Below are 18458 nucleotides of genomic sequence, written 5' to 3'. Positions count from 1 at the left end.
ATTTCTATTGGCCAATTGGAATAATAAGCAAAATAAAATCTCATTACAAAATGAATTACTAACACCATTATAATTTATAGTTTATACACCATAACTAAATTTAATGCACTAGCTACCAAATATTTTGCCTTTGTAGGGAAACCAAGAGAGCCACAGTGGACAATAACATGAACTTTAAAGAACCAAGAAAAAAATCAAGGAAAAGAGTTATTGTTTGAAGTTAAGGGTTAAAATAACCATAGAAAAGGCTTTTGCACTCAAAACAAAATTCATGGTGATTTTAAAGAAAATGTTATGACATTGAAAATGAGAGAAGAAAATGAGAGAGCACCTTATAGGTAGGGTTCAGCAACCGCAACATGAGGCTCGTTCCCCTTGATGAGGTCCATGATGAGGCGCACAATGAGTTCTCTCTGGATCTTCGTGACAACGGCCTGATCCTGAAGCTGAAGTTGTTGGTCTTCCTCCAAGAGAAACTTGCAGAGGGGGCAAGAGGCGTGGAGGTGGAGTTAGGGTATGATGTAGTTGACGTGGTAGAGGTGCTTGTAGGGTAACTACTTTGTCTCGGCATGGTCACGTGGAGGGCGATTTGGTCCTTGCTAGAATAGGGTTTTGACCATTTTGTTTTGGAATTTGGACTTTGGTGTGTCATGTGTGTGTGCCACTATGTTGTCCGTTGCAAGAAAAATGAATGGGCTAGTGGGTTGCCTAACCCACTACAGGTTTACCCCGAGTGGGTCAAGTTTTAGATATACGCACTTACCATAAAATTTTCATTTATTTTGGCTCAATCTAGCCCGTTTTCAAGGTGGACCGAATTGGCCCACAAGCCATAGCCCATTTTGATAGCTCTATATATTACTTGGAGACACCTTGTTAATTGTTGTTGACCAATACTCAAACCTTGTTGAGTTTCACAAATACGACATTGTTAGGGGTTACCATTATGCTTACCCATGCATCTTCCAAATGTTTTTTTGTTTGCAACTAATGAGGTACCAACTAAATAACATCATAGTCATGAGAACTCAAACAAAATCCATTGAATTAGTAGTATATTTCATAGCATCCAATAATTGCTTTGAAGTATCCCTAGAAGGGTCATAATTAAAAAGTAGATCTTTGCAATCCATATCTTTTAAGTATGTGACAACAAGTCAATTTTCAAAAAAAAAACAATATCTAACTTATCAACTTTCTAAATAGATTCAAATTATAAAATAAAAAATATTAAAAAAACTCTAACTTAATGTAATCTTTTTCAAACAACTAATAAAAATTAGTATAGTGTATAAAGGATGTATAATATTTATCTAAACAATTAAAGAAGTTAGTATAGAGATAGAAAAAAATTGACGAAATCTAAAAAAGAGTTAGTGTAATTTATTATAAATTAATAACAAATTTACTTATCAAAGTATGAGAGAAAAATGATTAATATGTTTTTTAATTTAAAAAAGTGTGAATGAGAGGAAATTTTAAAAAATGTGAAATAAAATTAATTTAGAGTAATTTTGAACTTCAATTCAAAAAATAAAAAAAAAAATAGCAGAAAAAGTAACACAATAAATCAAACTATCCTATCCTAACTTGTCACATGTTTAATAGGTTGAGTGTGCATTTGAATGCACTTTTGGAAGGTCCCATGCATGTATTCTCCTTCGAAAATGTGATTCTTCATCTTTATGTATGTTTAGATTTTTCATCTTCACATAATTCTATTAACGAAAATTAATTTTGGTCAAAGCTAGGTGAAGATTACTTTTACGTTTCGAAGAAATTGACTTTGGTAAGTGAGTGTTTGATTTTCCTCATTTACCCTCGTGAAACTTTAATGTTTACTTTGAATCTTCTCACCTAATTTATAAATGTTTTGATTCATCTCATCTAATTTGATTTCTTTCACAAATGTTCTAATTGATCTTTGTTTGAATTTAGGGTTCTATTCTACAAAAATTCCTCTCATCAATTTTTGTTTCACCTATTTAATTTCTTTTCTCCTTGCGTATGTACATGTTGCCCTTATTTTAACATGTTATAAAATTAATAATATACATATATATCGATATATAATTAAAAATAATACATTACAATACAAAAAACATCATCGATTATCTAAAATTCATTTTAGTAACTACACACTTAAAATCAATTTTGATAACCATTTTCCAAACATCATTTAATATGAAAATCAATTTTCTTATAAATATATTCAAACAAAAACCACGTTACTTTAAAATCACATTTACTTAAAATCACGTTAATCAAATCAATTTTACAAACACAAATCCAAACACGCACTCACTCATTATATTCAAGTCACTTTACCAACTTTTTGTATAGGTTTTAAAAAGTCATCACTTATACAGTGACTGCAAATTACTTCTATTAATCTCACAATTAAAATGATTCTCCCTAACAGTCATGGTCATTAAAAAATTAAAATGCACCAACTCTTATTGGTCCAAATAATAAAGAACTTGACTATTTTTATGTAATCTCCTTCGATGTGTCCATGTGATTTGACTCAATATTAGTTACAGTTCAATATAATTTCCAAATACCACCGGTTCAATATAAAAATAATGAGTAACATTCAACCAAAAATCAATACAACTATGTTGTTAGATTCAATAATATTACTAATTTCTTTTCCACAAAACTCTCATCAATATTATCTATTTCAAGAAGTAACTTTTGTAATACTCTTTTGGGTTACTTGATTTACAAAAGTCAACCCCCCAATATCGCAAATTATGCTCATTAGGATACATTTTCATTTGAGATATAATGACCACCGACTAAGAATCACAAGGTTGATGTTGGCATCGTTTGACAAAACTTAGATGCATATATTATAGGTAATTGTCATTACTCGAATTAAATTTCAAGTTTTACGTCAATAATCCACAGAAAAATTAACTTTAAAAATTGGCAAATGTTATCGAGTTAAATTTTAATTTGCTTAGAAAATATTAAACTCCTTGTATATAAGACTATTATATAAGAAATTTGTTTCTCTCTTTATAAAATATTTTTCAAATTATCTTTTGCATTAATTTTTTTGACCAAAATATTTGTAATTACTTTGTGAAAACTGTACCATCATCTCATTGGGTGGGACTATTTACACTCCAATATGCCTATTCACATGCACACTCCATTATTTAGTTTTTACAATGTTTTTCAAATTTTTCCTTGCTTAAATAGCCAAGTTATGACCATTGGATGACAAGGGCTTTATTTTCTTCTAACATTTGTAAATAAACCTTTTGAAAAAAAAAATATCTCTCCCTAATAAATCCTAACCAAACATGCCACTGACACTGAAAGAGCCCCATTTTCATACTCTTCCGAACATTAAAGCTTTAAATTGAGCCAATTATTAATATCTCCAATACAACACTTACTTGAAATGGTAGAATATTGTACATTACCTTCTAATTTCTTCTCCCCCAAGTACCAAACTGTTGTTCATCAGATACACTGACATAGGGCCAAAATTGTACCTTGTTATACAGAAAAATCTACACATTTCACCCATTCTTTTTCTAGATCACAACATAACAACTAGTAAATGTTTGTCTAAAAAACTCAACCATTATTTTAGCAGTAAAAACTGGGACCATATAGGTTAATCCCACATATATATTCTTCCTTGTGAACCTCTTTTGCTGTATGTTTAGCTTTTGCCTCCCTTTCCATTAGGGCCTTCTTCTTATGTGACAGTTTTTCTCCATACAAAACAAGTTTTCTTTTCTTTTTTGTTATTTTCACTTTAGCAATCTCTCTTTTTTCTTTTTTGTTTTTTCACTTTAGCAATCTCTATTTCATTCTTCAATCGAGACCAGCTCATCTTTTTGTGCTGCTTATGCATGTGTAACAGGAATCCACATGAAGTCCAAACTCCATCAGTCTCTAGATGGGTGGACGATACCAAGTTTGCATTGAGCAATGAACACAGAAATTTAAGGCTAATAGCTTTTTAAGATTTAGCCATAAGAATGTAATGAATGAAATGTCATGTCATCTGGTTCACCTGTGGCATGTGCCATGCGAAACAAAGAACTGATAATCCGGGTGATTCACCTGAAGCAGCCTTAACCAGTTATCTGCAGCCTGCAAGAGAGAATTTGATAGTTGACTCTCACTAACTCCATTTTGCATCCAAATAGATCCCTTTAACTTATAAGAAGCCATTGCGAAAATTCGTAAGGAAATCTTTGGTACACCATCCATGTCATTAGGATAAACCAAAATTGGAGCCTGAGTACCTCCATTTCCTGCAAAATGTAATTAAAAACAGTTCAAGAAATAATGAATATTGCTCATAAAGTGTAATCATCTTCACATTTTTGCAATAAACCATTGCTTATATATAGAAACTGAGATAAAATCAATCAGCAAGTAATCTATGACTAGAATCAATTTTCCTGTTCTTATTTGACAATTCAAATTATGTCTTTCAGAGTGCCATGCTTCTAACAAATTGTTCCTTGTTAAAAGGTGAAAGATGAGGAAATGTAGAACACCTGCAATAAATATATTCGCAACTACATAATTTGAGTACAGATGTTCCCACCAAAAGTTATGCACAACTTCATTCATATGCTAGCACCTAAGCTGAGCAGGCGTGCATGAACAATGGGATTGTAAATTTGTAAAGTGATGTGTATCTAGATTTTTCTAAACCAGGAACTAACAACGACGGATCTCTCTTTATATGTATCCTTGTCTCTAACAATGTTATCATATTTAAACACATGTTATCCATCTTAAATTCTTTTGCTCATTTCAAACACAAACAAGCACATAAAGCAGAATATGATATCCTTATTTACAAGAGTTAGTTGAGGCATCGCTTACTAAGGTCAGATAAAAGGAAATATAGAAAAATAAAAGCTTAATTCAGAGAATGTGTGCCATCGGTGTAGATGTCATAGTGGTCAATAGTGTGCAATTCATAACAGTATTAACAGAGCAAAGCCATCATCGCCAGCTTTATTGTCTAAAAGGCTAAAATCACAACATTTGGTGGAGGTTGCAGCAGAAACTGTGAAGTGTGATATACTTTTAGAAACCCAGTTTTGCCCTCAACCCTAATGTAGCAAAGGCAAATTTCAGGGATTTTGTTTGGTTTAGATTAAATGGGTCCAAAAGGTTTTGGATGGGAACCCATTCTGTCTCATACCTTCAATTCGACCAAATCCCATCAGACCAACTGCTCATCAGCACTATTCTGGCCAAGCCCCAGGTTTTACCAGCCCTGCTGAATTTCTCCTCCAAGTCATCCATTCTTCTTTAAGTCTTCACATCCTCTATTTCACAAGTTTCTGTTCTCTTTAGTAGTGGTGTAGCCTTTTTCTAATAGGTCTCAAGCTATTCATGGTTCTGCCTTTGTCCCTTTTTCTTCCTGCTTCTCGTTCCTCATAGGCTTAAATGTATGTTTAATTCCTTCACTTGACTCCTTGTACGCATAATGTGTTTGTTTAGCACTAAACCTATATATATGACTTTTGATTACTACTTACGAGTTTGTCTTTAATTTTGAATTATTTTTTTTAGCATTTATATTTGTGTAGCACAATTATTTAATCTAAATAAAAAATTTCAATATATGACCATCCCTCTATGTGCTATGCCACGATAACATTTTTTAGATTGGCTGCCAAGCGCCACCATCTGGGATTGATATACTATGGTAGATGGACCATCTTTCATATTTGACTATAAAAAAAAAAAGAATATTCTTTTATGGTAAACTTTATGTTCTTGAGATGTGGTAAATGGGAAAAGAGGAAAAAAGTTTAAAATGAATTAGTAACTCTAATAATAATGAGCCCAAATGAGTGCTGAATCTTGACACTAAAAGTGTGTGTACATCCAACAATAATAACCTATTAAATTGCCGAATCCTGATAAACAAGAACTACAATGCCACTGCAGATCAAACATAGGGTTAAAAGATCCATGATTATTACCTGTCAAGGGTGTATGGAGTGCATGGTATGTAAGAAAGCAAGCATCTAAATCTTTTAATGTTGGACCAGTGGGTATTCGATATATAGGATACCTGAAAGATGCCATTAAAAATGTTAGTTGGCAAAAAATACAACACTAAAGCAATAGATCAAGTTATTCTCACCATGCTACAGACATCCAACTTGCTGGCAATAAATCACAACTTCTCAGTGACTTGAGGCTAGGATAGTGGCGTGTAAGATCAAGTATCTGTCCAAACATGATAAATATGGACGGTTCAAATTAACTGCAAATAAGCCAAACAAGCATTAATTGAGACCAGTACTAACCTTGTCGGTCAATGGTTCACGGCTATAAGGAGGAGTGTGATCGAAATACTCAAAAAGAAGATCTTGAGGATTCCCAGTTTCACTATCATCGCTCGAAAATCCCTCTTGCATTGTACTGTGTTTATCATATACAGACAACCTGTTCATTTGAAACAAAGCATCACCTATCTGATATTGACTATTTTTTTGTGTTGTAGAAAGTTCAGTCCTTTTTCCAAATTCACTATCACTACTTCCGTCACTGCTTGAATCTATGTAGTAATCACTATCGTTATCTTCGCCACTGTACCTAATGACAAAACAAAATGAGATATGGTTACAAACTAAAGCACAAGAGCACATTCTTCAGCAAAATTAAAATTCATAATGGCATAGAAGCAGCAATGGATTAACATACAACGAAAATTGTAACAGTAAGTTCACTTATACAAAACCATATTGACACTATACAGGAATCAGTGGCCAGAACAGGGGAAGAATAAAGAAAGAATACAATGTTTAAAAGGTTTTCAATAACTGAGATTAAAAATAGTCATGGTTTACAAAAAAGCCAAACCAATTGGTAGTATCAAAAGACCAATTCAACATAGCACAAGAGAGATCCATGAAGCACCACACGGAAAAAAAATATATATATGTTCAAATATAAGAAGAGAAATTTCAATATTCCCTCAAATGCTGCCTGCCTTCAAGAACCTCACACTCAACAGCTATTTAATTTAAATTTACAGCTTAAAGAATGTTGTTTTACAAACAACAAAAAGGGAATGAAAAATGAAGCAAACAAAATCCAAGGAAGATTGTTAGAGGCTCAGGGCTGCACCAACAGTGAGACCTAAAGCAAATTTTAAGATTTTTTTTTTTCTTTAAATGAAAGAGATATATATTAGGTCTTTTTTCCAACATGAAAATTTTGTCAACATGTGTAACCTTTAATTTTATAAAAACTAATAGAAAATAATTTTTTGTTGGTAGGCCTAACTCCTAAAGCTTAAGCTTTAATTGCCTTACTACTCTTGGGCCGGAATTTTTGTATAAAGAGATATAGTGGTAACTGCAAAAGGATTTGTGATCTCTTACAATGCAAGGATAACCAATTTTCCATGGTAAAGAAAAATCAGAATTAAATCCATCTTACTCACTATAATAACCAGTTCCTATCCTACTTCCCGATTTTGGACGTAGACTATTTTCAAGTCTTTCACTTTTGATATCCACAACACACATTTTACAAAAACTAAAAACCACAAATGCATTTAACTTTTGTTGATTTCACCTTTCAACCAGAGCCACCAACATAATCCAGCACATAATAAAATGAATTTAACTATAACACAGAACAAACATATTACAGAAAGACGACAACCACGTTTCAAGGGGTCAACTGGCATGTTTGGGAAACGCAAACCGACGTGTTTGGGAAAGCGTTTGCATCATGGCAAACATGAATTCCCACTTTCTGAGACACAAATATAGGAAACAAGAATGTGTAGCTTTTGATTAAACGTGGGTTTGGAAGGCATCTAAAGCCAATCCAAACATGCACAACGTAGTCTCAACTTAAAGTTGCGAATTCATAAACACGTATAAAAGCATGGCTCTACATATGAAATGCCAATACCTTGGCTTAGCATTAGCCTTCTTATCTGATTGACCATATAGCTGAATAGCCGACAAATAAGGAACATAGTATTGGACAACAGATTGTCTTTGATCAAGTACCAAAGGGACTCCTGCTCCATATGCACTCCACTCCTTAAACGATTCCCAGAGATCATCAAGAGCAAAGTACGATTGATACTCCACATCACAAGTCTTCCAATTCCAACCTCTCATTGTTTTCTGCAACCACAACATAATAAAAGCAAGTCCCAAGTAAGTAAGCTGGATGAAAAAAGGATGAAATTCATCAATCTTGTGGCTAACGTAGTAAACTACTCCTGCAAGAACTAACATTCCATCAACAGTTACATACCGAAAAACAGACCAACAAAAGTAAGTACATACTGGGATTCATGTTAGATCATCCAAAATCATTTTTAAATAACAGCTACCGTGATTTTGGGTAACATGTTATTCCTAGTCTAAAATTGATTTTGAGTGCTTTTTGCGTTGGATAAAATTTATTATACTGAACTTTACTACTAACTTGATTTTAGGAAAAAAAAATTCAAACATAAACCACTTCACTTCGAAATCAATTTTAACCAAAATCAATATTGTAATTCATTCAAAAAAGACATACATTTAATGGAGAATATTGTATCCTACAAGTCCAACAAAGTAAAAACCATTACTCAATAATAGATAGCTCAATTGCATAAAGGACAAGATGAGATCAACCTTGGCCAAATATTGAGCTGGGACTAAAGGAGTTGTTGACTCCAGAAACCTATCAATGTTATTAACAGCCTCTAAAGAAGGGCAAGAAGATGGTTTGTTCAACGAGTGTGAAGATTCATTGGGATTCCCATTCTCAGAAGCAACAAGTTCCTTCTTTGAAACTGAATCAGCACTTTCAGTTTCACCACCCTTCTCTCTCTGAACCGGTTTCCGCTGATTCTGGTTCTTCCTCGCCTTCACCGGAATGTAAAACCGATCCTCACCACGAACAACACCAAATTGCAAGGCAGCCCCCAACATTTTCCAACACTCTCAACAAAGTAACTTCCCCGAGAAAATAAAGGAAAATATTGTATAATTATTAACAACACAAAAAAAAAAAAAAAAAGACAAGACCCAGATTAAAAAATCTTGACTTTTTTAGTTTTTCCAAGGAGCAACGATGAAAACAAAGAGAAATCAGAAGTGGGTCATGTAGTCTAAGGTTCTTTTCTTTCTAGACTCTACACTGAAAAGAAGAAGAAAAAATGTTCTGAGTAGACAGATGATGAAGGGAACAGTGAGTTTTACACCAATTTGGAATTGAAAGATAATAAGAGTGGGGTGATGATGAGATTCTAAAGAAGAAAGAAAGCAAGAAGAGAGTTGGCGTGAAGAAAAGGGGGATGAAAAGAGAATGTGTGAAAGAGAAGAGAGGGAATCAATTGGGTGAGAGAAAGTGGAATGAGGAATGAATTTGAAGGAATATATGCGTTAAGTAATGAACAGAGAGAAAGAAAGGAAAGAAAAGTTTCTTCTTCAGCCAGCCACAGTGGAACAGAACAACGGAGAAGAATGGGTGCATACAAAGTTTGGTGACGAGTTAGGGGAGAATATCATATTTTTTTATTTTTTACCTTTTTTATGCCTTTGGTGGGGTTAGGAGCATGATTATCTTGCCAAAATTTTATTAATATAAACACTTTGGATAAGTTTATGAATTAGTTGAGAGATTGGTACATATCCTAGGATGCAACTATTACCATTTTATTTCTCTAGTAATATTTTTTCTATTTTTTTTTTCATTTCAATTTAATGACTATGTATTGAGAGGTAAAATACGGTTAACTAAATAGAGTTTTTAGCTGGTTAAGTGCTTGTATTTCTTAATTAAAAACTTGAAAATATAGAATTGTAATTGAAAGTATAATTTTATTTTTATATTATAAATAATTTTATTCTTAAAATGGATTGACTTTGTGAGAAGGAATATACTAAAAGTAAATATTGTTAATTAATAAAAAAATAATTGTTACTTTGATTGATTTAGTTATTTATGTAAAAATAAACTAATTTGTCATTTTTATCATTTGTAATTATATTATTAATGGATAACTTATTTTTTTTTCTATCTTTTATAAGTAATAATAATTGCTTTTAATTTTTTAAATAACTTTTATGAATTTATTTCTTTAGTGTGGTCCTTTTTTTTTTACTATTAAGTATTTGAACTTAAGATATTATTCATTTTTAATTATTTGTTAATATAACTCAAAATTTTATGTCTAACCTCATTTTAAGTAAAGAGTCTCAATCTAACTCAAACTTGACATTATCATATTAGTACTCAACGTCGTCTAGATAGAGGGTTTTGGCTTAGTCACACTAGGCACCACTCCACTAGTGTTTGACGTCACAAAGTCAGAAACCTTTTAATGCTTTCGTGCCCAATGTCATTAAACAATGTTCGATGTTATCCCAATTCAAGACTTTTAGTGCTTTCGTGCCCAATGTCATTCAAACAATGTTTGATATTATCCCAATTCAAGACGAGTCTTTTTTCCTCACGTCCGGTGCCGCCACCAATCTTGCACTCAACATGAATTGAGACATAGGCCTTTAGTTGGAATTGCACTCGATGCTATGAAGACACGCTTGGGCGACGCAAGTTTTGCACTTATGTAGATCATGATTTTTGTTCAATTCACTTGAAACTTAGCCAAAATCACATATGCGACACAAAATATTATTGCTGGAAGAAGAAGAAAAAAAAGAATCGCAACACAACTCTGAGCAGATCAACAACTTGATTAAAAAAAAATGTTCCTACTAACCTAAATCCACAAACAAAACAACTTAGGTAAGACTTTGGGAAAAAAATCATCTCACCAGAGAAGGTTCAGAAAAGAAGGAGATGCACAGACCAGAGCACTTCTCTCTCTAAATTTATTAAGAGCAAAACTTATGCAGCTCAATTCTAAATATAAATCTTATATGTCTTCTTCTTCAGGATCAAACTATATCTCTATCCAGAGAAACCCCAAAACTATTTAAACTCATAAAAAATTTTAGACACAAAAGTTCATCAACACAAAACAATAATCTACACAACATCATATAATTTATTGAACTTAACTACAACTTTTCAAAATTCATGTTACAAGAATTAAATTTATAAAATAAAATTAATTATTAAATATATAAATAGTAAAAAGTTTTAGATATAACATTTTTTAATAACAACCTTTTTGTTTAAAAGTTTACACGTAAGAAATTTGTATCGCTTTTTATTGTTAGGGCAAAGTTTTTAATTAATAAATTAAATAAATATTTTAATTTAAGATATAATTTTTTTTATAATCATTGATATAAAATATTTAACTGTTTTTACTAAGTTTTGAAATTTTACTTAAAGAGATACCAATTAAATTGATCTCTAAAACTTTATTTAGAGAGACAAAATTTAGTATCACTCAAATTAATTACTTATTTATTGATATTTAGAATATAACGTTTAAAATAATATATAGAGAGTTTGATTATTATTTAAATAAAAGTTAAACTACCAAATAGTTTCTCACGGTTTGCCCTTGTCTTTAAAACAAGTAATAGTTATAGATGTTAAAAATAAATATACATTCTCAAACTCGATGAATAACGATCTAACGTGATTAGCATTGGTGAATTTAAATAGTATATATACAAAGTCATAAATTTAATCTGTAGTGCTACTATCGTATAAAAACATAAAGGTTGAGTCATGAGTGCAATGATAAATAAATGGCATTTTTAGAAAAAATTATTGGTTTCGAAATTAAATTTAAGAAATTACGGATCAACAAAATTTAGATTTTGATCACTTCATAATAAAGAAAGAAATCGAAGTCTTACGTTTTATAACATTTTTTTTATTAATTAGAGTTTTCTTTATTAAAAATAATTTTTTTATTTTTAATAAAAAAATTCTTAAAAATATTTGTAACTTATTTAAATAACTTTTATATCCGAAATACAATTGAATATTAAATATAAAAAATATTCATATTAAAATTAAATTATGATTCACTATTTTATGAAAATTGATTTCTTTTATTAAACTCAATTTCTATTAATTCCAAATATCTTTGAGAATACCTTGATCAGATCATATAACTTAGGGTGTAAAATGTGTTATTTTTTTTTCCTACAAATCTATAACATTCAATTTATTTTATTTTATTTTTATTTTTATGCCTAATTAGGCTTTTATCAAATCCATAATTATGAGGAAAATGCACAATCAAGATGTCCATATCTCTAATGTAATTGTAGTTGTATCTCACTATTTGAGGTGCCTCCAACATAATAAGGAGATTAGTCATTCCTATCAGCGACGGTAGATAGAAAAAAAAATTGTAATTACAGTTGAAATATATATATATTTTAAATTCCATTAAAGTTGGATAATAAATTCAGAAGATCAACTACTTAACAAGTTGTTTGATTAGCCAAAAATAATGTTTACATTCAAAATTCAACATTTTATATATATATCTCAAAAGATATTAATGAGATATTAAAAGAATGTAGACATTTTGTAATAATAATTAATGAAGGGATGGGCCAAATGGAAGTTGGTTTGGTTAGGAAAAGTTGACACGTGCAGAGGAAGGAGTAGGTGGGACACGTGCAGCGTGCCTGCCACTCACTTGTGCTTTTACAACAAACGTGCCAATTACTTGACAATGCCACATGTTACAACACACATTATTTATTTGCACAATCTTGTTTTTTTCCATCTAAATTTTTATGAGTTTAATAAATATATATTTTTAGACTTTCAGAATATATATATTACTTTGTTCATTAATAAGAAATATACTTTGTATGATTTATTTTAGGAAAGTTGATAAATTATTATATATAATATTTTGTAATTAAATAATAGTATAAAAAATTGTACAGTCAGGATATGTATTATTAATTTTTTTTTTCTCTTTTATATTCAAAGATAAGGTGAAGGGGAATTGTGTAATTAAAATTGAAGAATTAGATATTTATTGAATGGACATTCTCGAAGTTTTGGATGTGAGCCTATGACTTATAATAAGTCTACTTTCCTACTTACACTTGTGATACGCCTATTCATTAGGATTGTTCATGATATTTTATGAGTTTTAGGATCTTTATATATTTTTTTAATAGTCACGTCGTGGATATAAAGTAATTACAAATTCTATTGATTAATTTTGTTAAAAAATTTAATTAATTTTTTTTATATTTTATTTAAAGAAATCAAATTTAATACTATTAAAAATTAATAACTTAAAAATATAAATTATTATATAATTTTTCTAAAAATAAATATATAATTTAATAAAATTTAACATGTTTTATTATATTAAACAAATAATATAATATTAATAAATTTATAAAAATTTATTATATTTTTCATTTATTTTTTTTATATTATTATTTATTATAAAATATTATATAAATAAATTTTTGATATCCAAAAATGGTGCATTTTTAAATTTTAAAAATAGGATCAATTTTTTAATAGTTAAAATCAAATTTGAAGCTTTCTATAGATACCAAAAATATATTTTACTTTTATATGATAATTAATAATGTAATTATACAAAATAACTATTACTTAAAGTTATTATACAAGCAGTTTTAGGATATACTAACAATAATATATACATAAAAATTTGCATCAATAGCTGAAATAATAAATAAGTATATATGTATATATAGTAATAAAAAAAACAATTAAAATGTAATCAAAGTTGTTAGTCAAGCAACATTACACAAAACTATATAGAAGTAACTACATAGAACAATCACCATAAATAATCATAATCCAACCACCATATAAGCATGATCATTGTAATCCAAACACCAAGAATGTAAGGGTGAGCTAGATTTCAAAAGGAAGCAACATAAAACAAATATAGAAGTATAACAAATATACAACTAACGACCACATGTAAATCCAACAAGACACCTCATGGTTTACAATTTATTAACATCACCCAACACCTTACAAACATCTATATATGTTATATCCAATCAACATACATAGAACAATCATCATACATCATACAACATGCAATAGAACTCAAAACATTTATTCGTTAACCATACAATGTTATAAAATCACATTAATCATCCAAGCATCTCGCACTCGACGCAACATACCTTATGCTCAACGCTATCGAGGCAAAAAAACTCTCTACCTCACTCATGTCTGACGCTATCCAAATCGCACCCAACATGACCAAGGTGGAGATCCCTTAGGACCTTGTTGAGATTTCCGTTGAAACACTTTTGTTAATATTTGTAAATTCGTTTAATTCTATCAACGGTCTCAAACACGGCAAGTATACCGGCCGTTCAAGTAGTAAAAATATCGTATCCACAGGGATTAGAAGGTAATATAAACATTTATTGACTATTCGTGACTAAAGAATAATTCCAATTTCATAGTTTGTGCAGTGAATTCAAAGTTGTGACTATTGGAATGAAAGCTGTAAATAAATATTGTTTTGTGAGTGGAAAAGGTAAGGAATGATATTGTGGTATTGTGAGGTTGTGGGGGTCAGATTCCACCAAACGTAACACTAATGTATCCTTAATCTCTTGTTGAATTTATTGCTTAGTCAACCCAAGAGTTTACTCAAACCTAATCCCTTAGAGAAAGAGCTTAGGTGCGGATATTGAATATCAATCCCTTGAGTACCCAATATCTACACCCGCATTACGGGCTAGGGTTTAAGACTACTAATGGGTCAAGCTCTATCCCTAGATACAATCACCACTAGGCATATGTTTCAGAACTAGTTTCAAAGGTTATTTTCCAATACCCATGGAACCTTAAATCATGCAAAGAGTGATCAATCCAAAGCAAGCATTAAGAATAGAAACAAACACAACAAAGAATAAAACAACATGTATATATATCATTAAAACCGTAAAGATTACAATAGAGTACGTTGGTTACATCTAATCCCACAAAATGGGTGAAACCACTCACAACAATGAGGGCAAATACAAAAATAGAGATGGAAGAGGAAGTGAAGAATCGAAGGAAAGATCCTCACACGGACGATCCCAAGCCCTGTGAATCTCTTCCGCAGCTCCTAGAGGCGCCCAATGTGAGAATGGGGGAGAAGTCCCCAAAAATGCCTTCAAATACGAGCTTGGGGAGACAAATTAGGGTTCATGCGCCCGACGCATAAGTCTTCGCGCCCGGCGCATGGCCTTCCAATTGCCCTTTGTCTTCAGGACACGCCCGGCGCAATTCATATTGCGCCCGGCGCAGTAGCTTCCAGAGGTGAGATGCTCTATTTTGCTCGCCCGACGCGGATCACCTTGCACTCGGCGCATAACCTCTTCTCTGCTCCTTAGCTCCTTTAGTTTCCAATCCTATGGATCTTCAATCCTCAAGTCCCTAGCTAAATACCTGCACAAAAAATGAGGTGCATTAAGGTATTGTTAGCTAAATTTGGGTTAGTTATATCTGCACACAAAAAGAACCAAAAAGAGAACAATTATATTGCAATGGTTCAGAGGATGAGTGGAATTCGTTCAATAAGTCTCATCCAAAAAGAGGTAAAATTGAGACTTAACAACTCCCCCAAACTTAGAACGTTGCTTGTCCTCAAGCAAAAGGTAATTAATCTAGCAGATAACAAGCAATACATGTGAGTCAAATTCTACATCCTAGTTCGCTTGTATTTTCTTTTCACAAGCATGAACCTAAGATGAATCTCCAGTCACAATTATTGCAATAGAACATGACAAGGTGCAAACAAAGGTTTCAAAAGAGATCAAAGAGCTGAGAAGAGTAATGACTATCTGTGTATACTTCCTCACTAGGAAAGTGTTTCTCTCTATGCACACTAGTGTATCAGGGTGAGTGTTTCTCTCTAGTCTACTACTCACGCCACATAATTCAACTTTGCTCTTCGTTTCCAAATGAAACCAGTGGTAAAACAAATGCAGGCACTTATTACAAGGTCTTTATTAGGGCAATTCTGGGTCAAGCAGTAGCAGTTTTATGGTTTTTCAAGGATTGAAGGTGCTATAGCTTAAGAGAGCAAATAAGATTTTACAATGATGTCCCTCTCCATACCCTATTACACATTTTGGCACATGCCCTTTACCGGGTCCAAGCCATTAGCCTTATTGTTTTTGTTTTGCTTTTTGTTTTTTTTTTTTAAGAATGGCTGACCACATACTTTCTTCTTCCCAAATTTCCTCATTCTTCAACTCCCCCAAACTTATTTGATGTCATCAATTTGCTCTCTTAACCAAGGCAAAGGTTATGGTTAATTTTCCATGGTTTGGGACAAGTGGAAGGTGTGGTGTTTAGGCTTAGGAAGGTATGAGTCAAGTGGAAAGTGGATATGGCTTTTTGGCTTAGATGGTTAACAAAATATGGAAATGTGAATGCCTTGATCATATAAGTGCACAACATAAGCAAACCACCAGGGAAACTCAAGCAAAGTCTATCATGCAACCTAAGTGTAGTTCACTCATAGGTATTTAGGCTCACACCTCACCCGGCTATGCATCCACAACTATCAAACTCAGCTCAGTTCTATGATCAACATTGAAACCCGTATGCAACTAGTCATGAACTAAAGATCTAATGTGACTTGAAAATGTCTAAGGTACACACACCATAAACATCAAGCAAACTATAATTCAGAATCAACCACAAGCAAAACAAGTATCAACAAGATTAAAAACCATGCTAAGGCAGACTATTCACAAAAGAACCAACAAAGTAATCACCAAAAAGACTATATATAAAAATAGTTAAATACTAAAAATAAAAGACAGAAAAATAAATTGCAATAGACAAAGGTAAACTAAGGTAGGCTCCATCTGCTTCCATCTATGGGGTCTGGTCATCATCATCTTCAGGGGCTGCTCCACCATCATCGGCTTCGTCTGCATCAGCAGCTCCACTCCCCCAAACTTAGGAGCCTGGTCCTCAGGCCAACCAGTATATGCCTGAAAGTTCTAGTAACCAGAAGTGGTGAAAGAGTATAATCATGAAAGAACATGGTGAGCATAACAATTAAACACAGTGATGACCATGCAATTATAACCAAGATGAAGAACATCCTTAGACCAAAATTAAACACAACAAACAAACACAAAGAAGCATGATTGAAAACAGATAAATATGGGGTATCAAGAGAGTGCGCGCCGGGCGCGACACAGGCGCGCCGGGCGCGACACAGGCGCGCCGGGCTTGTTATCAGTAAAAAAATAATAGAGGTTTCAACTCTGATATCGCGCCGGGCGTGACTGATGTCGCGCTGAGCGCAATTTCAATTGTGCCCGGCGTGGTGGTTCCAGAGACCATAATTCGAGTCTTGCACTGGGCGCGAGGTAAATCGCGCCGGGCGTGTAACCCTGATATGGTCAGTTTTGCCTAAATTTGCTTTGAAAGGAGGCCTTATAACCACCCGGAAACAGAGTTACCTCATCTCTCACACTCCAAACAAAATATACCCTATATTTACTCATTCAAACATGATTCAAACACTTAACAATTAACACAAACAACACATAACACAACAACATATAACACAAAACATATATAACATAAAACAACATATAACACAATCCAACACATAATACAAAACAACACATATATCACAGAACAACATGCAACACAAATCTAAAACACAGTTCAGATTTCTGGGTTGCCTCCCAGGAAGCGCTTGTTTACTGTCCCGAGCCTGACGGTGACCAACTTGAAGTGCTCTACTCTCCTTCTCCTCCTGTTGCTCTTGTTCCTCCTTGCTTTGTGCTCAATCTGAGGATTGCTCAGCAACTGCTCAGAGGAATTGGTCAATCTAGTTCACAGTACCTTGCATACAAGAGAAAACAGAGGACTAGAGCGCACAGGTTAGCTTCAACAATTCATTGCCAGCACACAAATAAAAATAACAATAAAAACAAAAGAATAAGTCACAAATAGCTACAAATACTAAATCGCCATTCTAATCCCCGGCAACGGCGCCAAAAACTTGTTGAGATTTCCGTTGAAACACTTTTGTTAATATTTGTAAATTCGTTTAATTTTATCAACGGTCTCAAACACGGCAAGTATACCGGCCGTTCAAGTAGTAAAAATATCGTATCCACAGGGATTAGAAGGTAATATAAGCATTTATTGACTATTCGTGACTAAAGAATAATTCCAATTTCATAGTTTGTGCAGTGAATTCAAAGTTGTGACTATTGGAATGAAAGTTGTAAATAAATATTGTTTTGTGAGTGGAAAAGGTAAGGAATGGTATTGTGGTATTGTGAGGTTGTGGGGGTCAGATTCCACCAAACGTAACACTAATGTATCCTTAATCTCTTGTTGAATTCATTTCTTAGTCAACCCAAGAGTTTACTCAAACCTAATCCCTTAGAGAAAGAGCCTAGGTGCGGATATTGAATATCAATCCCTTGAGTACCCAATATCTACACCCGCATTACGGGCTAGGGTTTAAGACTACTAATGGGTCAAGCTCTATCCCTAGATACAAT

At 32.5% G+C, this 18458-nt stretch overlaps 1 protein-coding gene across 1 annotated transcript; it reads right to left on the bottom strand.

Annotated features, from left to right (window-relative positions):
- Positions 1–3321: 3321 nt before the first annotated feature.
- LOC109788897 (uncharacterized) lies at positions 3322–9528 on the bottom strand. Its single transcript, XM_020347756.3, has 6 exons — positions 8655–9528; positions 7933–8153; positions 6312–6600; positions 6146–6231; positions 5982–6073; positions 3322–4283 (listed from the first exon to the last, which is right to left on the bottom strand). The coding sequence occupies exons 1-6, from the start codon at positions 8952–8954 to the stop codon at positions 4036–4038; spliced, it is 1236 nt and encodes a 411-aa protein (XP_020203345.1). The 5' UTR covers positions 8955–9528; the 3' UTR covers positions 3322–4035.
- Positions 9529–18458: the final 8930 nt, after the last annotated feature.

This window comes from Cajanus cajan, chromosome 1, assembly GCF_000230855.2.
Source record: "Cajanus cajan strain Asha chromosome 1, NIPB_CcT2T_4, whole genome shotgun sequence".
Classification (NCBI taxonomy): domain Eukaryota; kingdom Viridiplantae; phylum Streptophyta; class Magnoliopsida; order Fabales; family Fabaceae; genus Cajanus; species Cajanus cajan.
Note: the sequence above shows the minus strand (reverse complement) of the source record. Positions and strands in the feature narration are given on the sequence as shown.